A 12,732-nucleotide genomic window follows, 5' to 3' on the forward strand; every position below is an offset into this window, starting at 1 on the left:
ACGGTTTCGGTTGGTTTCTTATGAATTACAATATTATTGATACTGTGATTTATTCTTTTTTTTCTTCACTATGATTATTCAGAAGACATACGCGTAGCTGTACATGGAAGCGGTTCTGAGCAATAGTGTGAAGAAAAATCGAAGAGAGAAGCGTTTGGGTTTTTTTTTCTTTCTCTCGGGTTTGGAAGAAAACCACGAGTACAGCCCCCTCTTACGGTGTGAATGTTATTACTCTCGGTATATAAAGATCTGAAACAGTTTTTCAAGAAGGGGAATTAACTAAAGATTAACTAAAGTTAATAAAGAAGTGTTTATTTATCTAACTTATGGACCAGTTTTGAAGTCGGTGGGGTCTTTTTCTGCTGTACAAAACTTTATGGATATATTCGCTTTTATTGCATTTAATTTACTTTATTTTTTTTTTTCCCCCTGGAAAAAAAACCAAAACAAATTGGCAACATGATTTTACATTATCCAGATTTTCTTCCATTCTTTATAAACTTTCAGATTTCCATGTGATATTGAAGTGAAGTACTTTTAAAACAAATAGTAAAGTCTTTTATGACCGATAGAACATCTAAGCGTACAATTTCTTTTCCTTTTTAATCACGTGCAGTTTGTTCACCATTGTACAAATGATGAGTCGGGGGAGGGGGGAGGGGAAGGGTGTTGCCGTTTTCTGCAGGTTTCCTTTCATAGTTTATCATCAAGGGCTAACAACATGCATAAAATCCTCACGCCAGGCCAGGACAGGTGAAAAGGCGACACGAGCAAAGTCTCATCGTCACGGACTTTGTCTCCGCAAAGTCACGGAGGATCGGAGTTTTATAGCTTTTATGGTTCAGCCGCTCGTCCCGTCAGATTACATTTACTGCCCTTCGTTTTTTAAACCAACATGACTTCTTTGATCAGCCTTTTTGGTTAAAAATAATAATAATAAATACATAAAGATACAAACAGCAAAACACTAAGGTCCCAATTTGAAAGGTGATTTAATATTAAAGGCGAGTTACCTTGCTGTAATAATATCATCATTTCTAGAAGATTCCGAAGTGAATTTCACGCGCTAGTAAATAACTGCTGGCGCCAATTGAATCTAAATTGATGCACAGACAGCATCCTGTGAATTCTTTATGTCGGAACGGCCCAAATTCCATACGTACTGAGCGGAGGTGCCAAGATGTATGGATTATCTGGAGCGTTTAGAAATTTTCGCCCCTTACTTCAGCATTATTGAATACGTTAATATACCTAAAAACTATGCTTTTTCAGCTAAAGGCTGGTTCATGTATTGTTCACTACTCACCTGTGTGTCTTATGTATATCTGAAGGATTAAAAGCAAGATCCACTAGATGGCATGTGTTGGCCAGAACATCCCTGTCTGTCTGGTTTCCAAGTAAATGTTTAGCGGGGTCATGTTTAGCACAGTGGCATTAAACACGCTAATGAGCTCGGTTTCTTTTGCAAACATTCCGCCGTCGTCGTGATCGTCGTCATGAGCGCTGTCAAATCAAAAACTCTTGACTTTACATTCAAAAGAATTCCTTTCAGTATTCCTTTCAGTATGTTCGACACCTAATATGAGGTTTTTCGAAGATAAATGCGGTAGACGTTTTACGTAATCATATGCATAGTTAAAAACGAGTATAATCCAGGCCTGGGTTTTCTTGTTAATAATGTTTGCACCTCTGCATTAATCTAAAAAAAAAAAATTTAGGCTGTTGTCGGGTTTTCCACACACAAACCTTCAGTAAATTAGAACCCTAGTGATGTCTAGAGAGGGGGAAAAAAAGGCAAGTGTTTATTTATTTGTTTACGTCATTTATAATAATCTGGAGGTGGCTAAATCTCTGCTAGGCAAAACTGAAATCTGATTGATTTTTTTTTTTTGATAACTGAATGAGGAAGAGCTCAAATCTCTAGAATGCAAATGATTTGAAGATTAAAAATTAGGCAACACTCCAATTTTGCTCGGCAGTATTTGTTTGGTCTCTACAGAGCCTAACAGTTTTTACCAAACTAGATCTCCGTTTTATTAAATACCCAAAATGTTCAAAGTAAAATCCTGCATTAGTCATGTCCTTTCTGTCTTGGAATATCTATTGTACATCTGTGATTTAGTCTTGGTTTGTGGATTAAGATCATTAACGTCAATCCGTTAACTGCGATATGGACGGAAGTCTCAGGATGACAACACTATGAATACGTATTTGTTGGAGAGAAGAAAAAAAAGTCGTCGTCGTCCGATTGTAATGGATGTACATGCTTGTCCTATGAGGACTCTTTAAGGCATGTAATGGTCTGATTATTTTATATGCACTTTCTTTTTAATCCTTTATAATTGTTGTTGTTCTCATGCCACAAAATGAGTAAAGCTTCCAAAGCCCCTTTGAAGAGCAAGTCAGAGTTAATGACTACATAGATCGCTTGAATTAATGGAATGGACTCAGTTTGCCATCGTCATAGCAGTGGAAAAGTATTTACGTTTTTAAGCTCATCTGCCCAGCGATCTTAGGAAAATGTCTACCTCTATTTGAGAGATTTGGGGCATTTTCAGTGTCAGGAGCATCACAAGAAGAACATTAAGCACAGTGCAGTGTATTGTGAAGCAGATTACTCATTTTAAGAATCTTTCTGGTCATTTGTTTTTATTATTATTATTCCCATTCCACCATAAACACTCATAATGCAGTATTGGCCACCATCATTGTTACCTTGCAGTTATTTAACATTTCTGTATTATCAGAGTGCCTGAACGGAGTTAGCATGAATCATGGTTTACGCCCGGTTATACAAGGAGAAAAATACATTAGCACAGGCGGCAAAGAAAGTGGTACAGCGGGTGTGATTCATGGAAGTAATTCTTCGTGCAGAGGAATGATTCAGTAATAGTTTGTAGTGGCACTACTATTGCAGGCTAGTACTTTAAAATTCTTGTTTGGAAGTTGTGTATGTCCCGTCGCGCCCCCCCCCCCTGTATTTGGACACTATTGAATCCAAGATCATTTTACCATCTCTTAGTAAGGATGATGCAGAGTGGCATGTGAAACCTTTGTTTTGTTTTGTTTTTTTCTTTCCCCCCATTATAGCAGGTGTAAATGTTGTATTATATCATGTGCCAATACCCTTCATGGAGACTGACTTTATATAAGTGCCAACTGTCGTCCAGATCCCACGAGGACCAAAAGATGAGACATGGTCCCCTTTTTAAAAACCAACGGAAACACTAAATAAGAGATATATACACACACACACACACACACACACACAATGACTTTATTCTGTATTTAAGATTTAAGAGAAACTACTGTTTTGTTTTGTTTTTTAAATAAATTGTAATTTTTAAAATGCATGTGCTCTGTGTTGGGGTTGGAGTTCATGGGCTAAGAAAATATATTAATATTAAAGCCCTCAAGGCGAGGGATCATATTGGATATTGATTTACAACATTCTTGCCATATTTTTATTTTGTTTTGTCTTTATTTGTATTGATTCATTTCAACCACTGTTGCCTGAACCTCATTCAAACATGGAAAAGATTTTCATAACCGCCTTCTAAAAAAAATCTATTAAAAAAAAATAATAAAAAATAAAGTATCTGTTTTAAATTTAAATAAATTTGTTCCTATACTTGCTGCCTGTCTTGACTGTTTTCTTTGCCTCCATAGCATAGCACTGCAGTTCAGAGACCTGTATGATTTTCTTTCTTTTTTTACTCGTTTCTTTTAAACCTTGATCACTGGAGCTTGAATAACAGGTGACGAGTTAAATCGGGTTCTAAATGTAAATCTAAATTTGTTGGCTTTAGCACAGCGCTCTACATTGGGCAGAGACTTGACGCTTCTCATCATTATGAGAAAATCATCCATGGTGAAACGTGGTGGTGGTAGCATTGTGTTGTAGGGATGCTTTTCATCAGCAGGGTCTAGGAAACCGATTAAGGTTGAGGGCAAGTTGGATGGAGCCAAACACATCCTGGAAGAGCTGTTTAAGAGGACGACAACCCTAACACACTGTCAAAGCAACATTGGACACGCAAGTGGTTCAACACCAAGAGCATGAATGTGTTTGAATGGCCCAGAATTCAATTCCATTGAGAATTTGTGGCAACTGCTCTTCACCAGCAGTCTCCATTCAGTCTGACAGCGCTTGAGCAATTTTGCCAAGAAGAGTATTGTCAGAAATATCAGGATCCAGATGTGCAAATCTGACAGACACATCCCAGAAGACCGGTAGCTGGAATGTGGTTCTACCAAGCATTGACCAAGTGAGTGAATACATATGCAAGCAACACATCTGCATTTTGGTTTGACAAGCTATAGACATACTGCAAAAATGACTTCTTAGCAGGTGTAGGTCTTATAAAACTACAATAAACCCGCCATCCATCTATTTTCCAACCGTTTATCCTACACAGGGTTGCAGGGAGCTGAGAGTCTAACACAGGGAACTCCGGGCATGAGGTGGGGGGAACACCCTCAACAGGGTACCAACCCAAGACTGCACACCATCACACACACATTCAATTTGGAAATGCCAGTCACCCTACAACACACGTCTTTGGACTGGGGGAGGAACCCGGAGGAAACGGCCAAAGCACAGGGAGAACATGCAAACTCCACACTCCACACAGGAGTGAGGCAAAAGTGCTAACCACTAAGCCCCATACACTAAACTAAATCTAAAGTTATTAAACCCATTTCCAAGCATTTTTACTCATTTTTACAGTCTTGTTCTGTTCAGATGATTTTACTAAGTGATCTGCCAACAGAGTAAGACAATTTAAAGCTTGAAATGAGTCACCTGCTAAGAAGTCATTTTTCTTGCCGTGTATTCACATTAATCAAATCTTTTCACACCCTGGTTTTAAAATTGACATTTCGAAAGGCAAATGTGTGAACATCAAGTTCAAAATCATGCCACTTTATCAAATCAAGAACAATTTGTTAGCTCCAACAACTAAATAAATCGTTTCTGTAAAGATGAAGCACATCCACAGCATGCTGAAATGACACTGTTTGACCAGATGGGGGCAGCTCGAGATTGTACAATAATACAAGAAACCTGTTAGACCTTCAACACAATGGAAAGCAGAGCAGATTTCACATTCTTCTTCTTTTTTTATTTATTTATTTTAAAAAAATTTTTTTACAAGCATCCAGTCTTAACACAATTTTATTTCTAAGAAGCTTATGTAGATCATTCAAATGAAATTCTTCACTGCTTCTCACCAGTTTACAATCTTTCTCAGAATGGGAGGATTTTTAAACATTTAAAACATAAATTAAGCAATTAAGGATCATGTATTATTATTATTATTATTAAATATTATTATTATTATTATTATAGTCTATCAGTCGTGTTTAATGATTAATAATTAATGTTACCGTCTTCCGGTGATCATTTATCCCTAAAAGTCTGCGTAAATTTTGCGTACAAAATTTGAATATGCTAATTACGTCTCTGCGTCACTCTCGAACGTTTGGAATCCAAGTACAAGGGTTGTACGCGGGGCGGGGTTTCGTCTGAATGGGCGGGGCTAACGCGGCGGCACTTCCGCACACTGTAATCTAATCCGTTTGACATCTAAAATGGGCCTTCAGAGCGCCGCGTCCATCCCGCATCTCACATTTACTTACAGGAGAACCGGATAAAGACACACGCTTAAAGAACGGAAGCGTTAAAACCAACTTTATTGCCTGATTTGCGGTGTGAGCAGTTTTGCACGGTTGTTTGTATTTTTTTTTAGTTTTTTTTTTTTTTTAATTAATATAAATTTTGCATCCGCAAGCTGTTTGTGTATAATAATTTACCTGGCAGCCGGATTGTCCGCCAAAAAGCAACAACAACAACAACAAAACCCATCACACAACGCGATTTGGATTGCTGCTCGGTCAGAACGCATCCTCTGTAATCATATTTTGCTGTCAGCTCTGTCTGATCCTGCTGATTTGGACAAGCAAAGCTATCTTAGCTGAAGTTAGTTGTCCAGGCTAGCTGTAGCTCTAGCTGTAGCTCTAGCTCTAGCTGCGGTTTAGCTAGCAGATTGTGCACGCGCTGATTTCATTTCCAGAGCATTGCCCTTTTCCTGCTTCACTCCAAACAGATCTTAAGCAAAAGACTCGATCTCTATCTATATCTATATCTATTTTTTGTACCCCTAACCCATAATCCCGAGGCTAAAACAAGAAAACAAAACAAAGGATTTGGGTTCAGTTTCACTTGGAGAAGAAAGAAACACCAAGAAAACTGACATGATGTTTCCACAAGCCAGGCACTCGGTAAGTGTGCGGTTTTTATACCATTTTATCATTTCAAAATCTCGATTTCTCTCCTAAACGCAATCCCAGGAGCTGGATATTTTCATATATGCATGCATTTGCATGTTTTTGTCTAGGTTTGGATACATTAGCTGGATTTTCTTTGTTGTTTATTTTGCAATTGTGCATTTTGCTTGTCTCTGTACAAAACTGGAGCATCCATCCATTCATCCATCCATCCATTCATTCATTCATTCATTCATTATATGCATCCTTTGTAGTGGAATGGTATAACAGGTGTGTAGTGTTGAAAAGCCTGTATAATATGGCTTGCCTCCTAAAAAGCTTGCAGAGAGGCTCACATCTTGGGAATAGTGCACTAGTACACCCTAGGTACACAGCTTCACATGTGGGCAAAAATAAAATAAAAAAAATCCGTAAAGAATCTTGAACATAGTCTAGTCTTGTTGCATAGAGATCATTACATGGGTTATACACGTTCGTGCATCTTCATCTCTTTATCCTGGTCAGTCTCGTGTACCTATATGTAGGGTATATTGGAGGAATGCTTGGCGTGTAGTGGGAATACACGGTGGACGGGACAACAGTCCATTACACGGCACCGTTCACATTCACACACGTTCAAACACTCGTACACAATTCATTGTAGCCAGTTCACCTACTGGTATGTTTTTGGGAGGTGGGATGAAACCGGAGAACCCAGAGGAAACCCGCTTTGCACGCAGGAAATACATAACGCTTAAACGGCTTTACTAATGAGCTGAAGGATAGAAAAGTAATAACGCTGGTGGAAAAGCTACAACCCAACCAAATGTGCGTTTAAGAGCAGGAAGGGAGTATGAGACGCTTCGTTTGCTTTGTCTGCAGGTTAGCCGGAGAAAGTGTTAGCTCTTACTATAGCAAATATTATATAACCTGTAATAATCTGTCATTCCTCGGACTTTTCCGAGTTTATATATAACAAAGTTTAAATGCTCATGTTGTGGGCAACCATTTTGTTCCACAAAGGCCTAATGGTGGTCCAGTGAAGCAATGAGGCCACTTCATTTTTGTTTTGCACAGACAAAGATGCTGTTTAAAGGCTGAAAAGGTCAAGTGTGCTTCTCATTTTTTTTTCTCTTTTTATTTTTTTTTTCCCCCTTGCACAGCTTTTCATGCTTTTTTTTTTTTCCTTTTCCATCCGTGAGGCTCCCCACACGCAGCACCGTGTTCTTTAATGAGTCCCCTGATGTTGGTTTGCTTGGTGTTGCGCTCTCTTGGGGTCTTCAGCCTGCAACACAGACGGAGCTTTGTATACAAACACAAGGTCATTAAAGAGACTCGTAATTAATGAGGGAATTGGCCCGAGCTGCACCTGCTAGCGCGGTTCATTTCGGGCCACCCAAGTTATGCCGTGGAATTCCATTTGCATTTTAAATTCGCTCCGGCTTTCAGGAGAGGGGTTTTTTCTTTCCACCGACTTGTAATAAATAGTCCTCCTGAATTCACTTTGTCCTGAGTTTCTGAACGAACCTGCCGTTCTGACTTCAGTTTTCAAGATAAGTGTCTGTACCGTATTATGTTACATTTTTACATAAAAGCACACGCCTTTATTCAAAGCAGCTTTCGAGGCATGATCCAATCTAAACTTGGAGCCTTGAAAAGTGCTTTTATCCTTTATGACGATACGAGTGCCGCAAGATTCACACGCTTTCACCAGAAACAAGTGCAGAACAGTAGTCGATAATACGTTATCTCTAGTAAAAGAAGACTATTTGAATGGGAGACATTTCCCAGACGTGTGTTTGTCAAGTAATGTTATGTCTTATGTCCTATGTTTTGGTTGCCTGGATACTTAATTGACTAGGTGCAAAAGTGGTAGCTAACACAGTGTAATAATAAATGGCAAGGCACTTGGCTAGTTAAGTATGGGATTCATCTTGTTCCAAAAGTATTGTAACTTAAAAGTAAGTTTTCAAGAAATATACAATGAGAGAGAAGAAAAACGGTCTGAAACTGAAAACAGTGAACTCCGACATGGTCTTCAAACAAACAGCGTTCTTTGTTAACAGTTTTCTTAGCTTCGTTTTTCAATAATCATGGTTTATGAATATGCGCTGCCAGAGTTTTCGTTTACGTTTAGTGTACCGCACAAATCTCACAAGTGGGCGGGGCTTAACAGCGTTTACTCTTATTGGCTAGTGAGATTTGGACTGACCACGAAGTAGAGACTTCGGTGATTTTGGAGAGCGTTCTGGATGCGGTTCACTGTATTAGTTATAGTGTTTGTACTTTGTAGTGGAAATTACTTGCTTATTTAGTCAGTATATTAGTTTGTAATTAATATTTGAGGTTTGGGGAGTCTCATGCGATTATTTTTTCGAGATGAGCTCTCAGGAGCAGCACGGAGCGTGGTTGTCGTCATCGTCAATGTCTTCATCATCCTCCTCCTCAGCTGGACACTTGAGCTGTCAATCCAAATCTCACTAGCCAATAAGAGCAAAGCACTGTTATGCCCCGCCCACACGTGAGATTTGTGCCAGAATGGCGAACGTAAAACGAAAAGACTCTGGAGCGTATTCATAAACCACGATTAGCGGAAACGAAGCTTAGAAAACTGTTAATAAAGAACGCTGTTTATTTGAAGACCGTGTTACGTTTTTGCCGAGTTCACCGTTTTCGGTTTCAGACTGTTTCTCTTTTTTCTCGTTGTATATTTTTGTTTGTTATAAATGGATAAATAATGGATTTCAGCAATAATTCGATGTCGAATTCACCGATTCACAGTGCAACTGCAGTCTTATTTGCAGTAAGATAATACACGGAACCTCAAACAGAGGGATTATAGGGACTTTGAGTGAACAAAAATTCTCAGTCTTCGGTGTTATTAGATCATTCCAAGCTAAATATGACGGGAAAATCCGCTTCATTAAAAGAATCTAATATCTTTCATTACTGCGCATACTTTCCACATCACCAAATGTGTCATTTGGCTCTACAGCCAGCGTATCTGTGTCTTTCCCTATCTGTCCCACGCTTCACGCTTAAACCACAAGATTTTCAATTCTGCCTTGAATCCGGGATTAGGACGAACGGATCAAATGGAAACGCAGTCACATCTTGACCTTCCGGGACTCGGCTGGCTTTGTACAAAAGAGAAGGGGGAATGTGCGTTCGGTCTGGCTGAATCTTCGCTCCAGAGGTTAGCCAAGGGCCTTGTGGGGCTGATGGGTAAATTGTTAAGCTTTAAGCAGGCTGTTGAAAGGCCTCCACTCGAGAGGATTTGCTGTTCCTGTTTCCTGCCCGGTCCTGCTTCCTGTGTAAACAGATAATACGAAAGAGATCTGCCTTTTGGTGCTTCGTGTTTGAAAGGCTACCGAGGCCGAGTCTGAAACCTTTTCAGCAGTTCTGATGTATGTGAATAAATGTATAAACTGTTGCTAGTTTTGGACTCTATAGAGAGGAACTATCAGGCACCATGGGCTGTGGATACACATCGTTGCTGATATGTTAGCACTAATCTAACATCCGTATTTTGATTACGACAAAACTCTTCCTGAGAATCCGTTCTGTAAAGGATTTCGCAGAGGGATTTTTTTTTCTGGTTGTTGCTTCTTTTTTTCAAAATCTGCGATCCAACTTTTGTGCTTTTTATTTGCGGAAACGTACTCGAACTGGCGAAACTGCGTTTCACGGTGATGTTTGTTGGTAAATGAGACCTTTTTAGCTGTACTCATGTTCAACACGTGACTCGAAGAGGGTTTTGGCTGAATGCGCTTTGTGATGATGTCACATGGCCCGTTGTGATGATGTCACACGGCCCAAATCTGCAGAAAATCGGTGGCAATTTAGAAAAATCGCAAACTCCTCCGAATATCACGGAGTTTCTTTGATTTTGTTTCCGCGATCTCAAAGACGCGACATCCTGCAGGGGATGAGAATCGAACCATATCTTATCTGACTAATTATTTACTGCCTGAGTAATGTCTAAAACGTGCTCTCTAAAATGCATTACTGCGATCTGAGGCAATATGAAAGGCTGAAGCAATATCTTCTGCAGAAATGATCTGCTGTAATGATGATTTTAGTGAAATTGTCAGTTCTGCTGGTGTTTACTGCATCTAGCTGCTTGTGATGAAGGAGGTGACTTGAGCTATGGTGATGAGCCTGCTGTGATCAAGAGGTCACATCTTCATATTTCTCTTTTATAGCTGCCTGTGACACTGATGTCTGTGCAGACGAATGTTCTGAAGTCTACGTGCGTCATTTAGAGGGAAGACGGATAACTGCAGACACTGTGGAGGGGGGAAAAGATGCATATTTGGAGGTCTGGATAGCTTCATCATGGATTTTGTGTCATTTTTAGTAGTGCGAGTCGTATTCCTATCTAGAGATACCTCCATGACCAAAACCAGGATTCAGGGCGCTGTAGACTGAAACGGCAAAAAAAAAAAAAAAGTTATTATTAATGTTTGTGTTGCATAAATTGTAATGTTTTCATTTCATGTTTTGAGAATAGAAAAATATTAACTGAAAATATGAATTAATGTGGACGCACGGTGCTTAGTGGTTAACACGTTCGCCTCACACCTCCGGGGTTGGGGGTTCGATTCCCACCGTGGCCCTGTGTGTGCGGAGTTCGCATGTTCTCCCCGTGCTGTGGGGGTTTCCTCCGGGTACTCCGGTTTCCTCCCCCAGTCCAAAGACATGCATGGTAGGCTGATTGGCATGTCTAAAGTGTCCGCAGTGTATGAATGGGTGTGTGAACGTGTATGTGTGTGTGCCCTGCAATGGATTGGCACTCTGTCCAGGGTGTACCCTGTCTTGTGCCCCATGCTCCCTGGGATAGGCTCCAGGTTTCCCCGTGACCCTGAAAAGGATAAAGCGGTATAGAAGATGGATGGATGGATGGATGGATGGATTAATGAATGCATAAAGTCCCCATGAAGTGCCTTGAAACATGCAGTGTTGACATTATTTCCACTGAAACAGGAAGTCACGACAGGGCATATCGAGTGGCTCCTCCCCCTTTTAAAATTTTTAAAATACCTCACCGATGTATCTGCCTTCCTGTCGAAGCCTTGAGCTGGCACAAATGCCTCCTTCTTCAAAGTAAATGAATTCAAGCCATTTCCTTCTTAACCAACTTCTGAATAAAACGTTCAAACGGCCAAAGACACGTTTACGACCCGTGCTTGCTGATATGATTTCTCCCGCTCAACGACGGCGACTTTTGTTAATAACGTCGGAGGCGGGACGAGAGCGTTTGAGTGGGCAGAAAATCTGATGAGAAGCTGAAGTGCAGAATGATGTCATCAAATCTGTTGCTCCTGTATTGGTGGTATATAGAGAGAGAGAGACTGTAATTCTTTAACGCGTATATCTTCTGAATGTGAATTTTATCATGGTTTTGAAGCACACTAGCTTATAGATAACCTTAAGGCTAACGTATTCATACTAAAAGCCACAAAACTTCATTTTTGATTTCACGGGGACTTAATAAACAAATAGATAAATAAAAACAAAAAGGTGTAGAACAGTGTTGTCCAATGAGAAAGTTGTTTAACGTTGCGAATCCAAATGAATAAATAAATGTCCGTATATTTACGCTGTCTGTTTACTTCATTGTGTAGAACACCTTAAAGCATAAGGAGTACATTAGCTCGGGAATTCTATGGATTTCTATTGTTTATAACACACATTAAGAGGATCATTTTCAGCCATCAGTTGTTGTTGTTTTTTCACCTTATATGTGGGCTTCGCACTTTCAGTGGTTGTGTCCCACCTAGGCATACCTGCACAGCTGTATTTTACTTCCACAATTATGTGGAACCATATCAAATATCAAACGCAGCATTCGACTTGAGGTCATAACTTTTCATTCCTGACGTCCGACCAGGGGGGAAGAAAACAAAATTGTCTTTGTTCCTCCAAAACAAATCAACACTCGGGGACTTGGCCTCCTCGACTCGGAGCTCCGGAGTCCAGCAAGCGACGTCTACATCGCGTCTACATCTACACGGCTTCTCGCAGCATCGGAAGTAAACGAAGTAGCACTTCTTACGTTTTAAATAAGTTATGCTGTGCATATTAATGTTTGCTTCGCTGTTTTGTGGAGGAAAATGTAAATCCTTCTTCTACAAAACCAACGACAAGCGTGCAGGCGTCCGTTATCGTTTTTCCAACTTCAATACACGAAGGTTGAAAACGACGTGATTGCGAGCTCCTTCGGAGGTAAGATAAACGCGGTATTAAACACGGCAGGATGTGGCGATGATGATGTAGGAAATGTATTCCTCCATGAGGTGCTGTGATGTGGCTGGCTGACACCTCTTGCTTTTATGTTACAATATATTACCTTTGACAACAAAGGAAAAAAGTGCTATTTCCTTCTTCGGTCCATGTTTTCTATCCTTGAATTTTTCATACTTGAAGGCAAGTGCTTGTTTTTATATGCAGGGATCGAGACGC

General features: G+C 40.0%; 1 protein-coding gene across 2 annotated transcripts in view; it reads left to right on the plus strand.

Moving 5' to 3' along the window:
• Nucleotides 1-6,197: 6,197 nt before the first annotated feature.
• Nucleotides 6,198-12,732, plus strand: part of chico — a 31,034-nt gene continuing 24,499 nt past the window's right edge. For both annotated transcript variants that reach the window (XM_053651417.1, XM_053651419.1), the window contains exon 1: nt 6,198-6,282. In XM_053651417.1, the coding sequence (XP_053507392.1) occupies nt 6,256-6,282 (27 nt within the window). In that variant the 5' untranslated portion in view covers nt 6,198-6,255. The remainder of the gene's footprint in view (nt 6,283-12,732) is intronic.

The sequence above is a fragment of the Ictalurus furcatus genome, chromosome 20 (assembly GCF_023375685.1).
Source record: "Ictalurus furcatus strain D&B chromosome 20, Billie_1.0, whole genome shotgun sequence".
Taxonomy (NCBI): domain Eukaryota; kingdom Metazoa; phylum Chordata; class Actinopteri; order Siluriformes; family Ictaluridae; genus Ictalurus; species Ictalurus furcatus.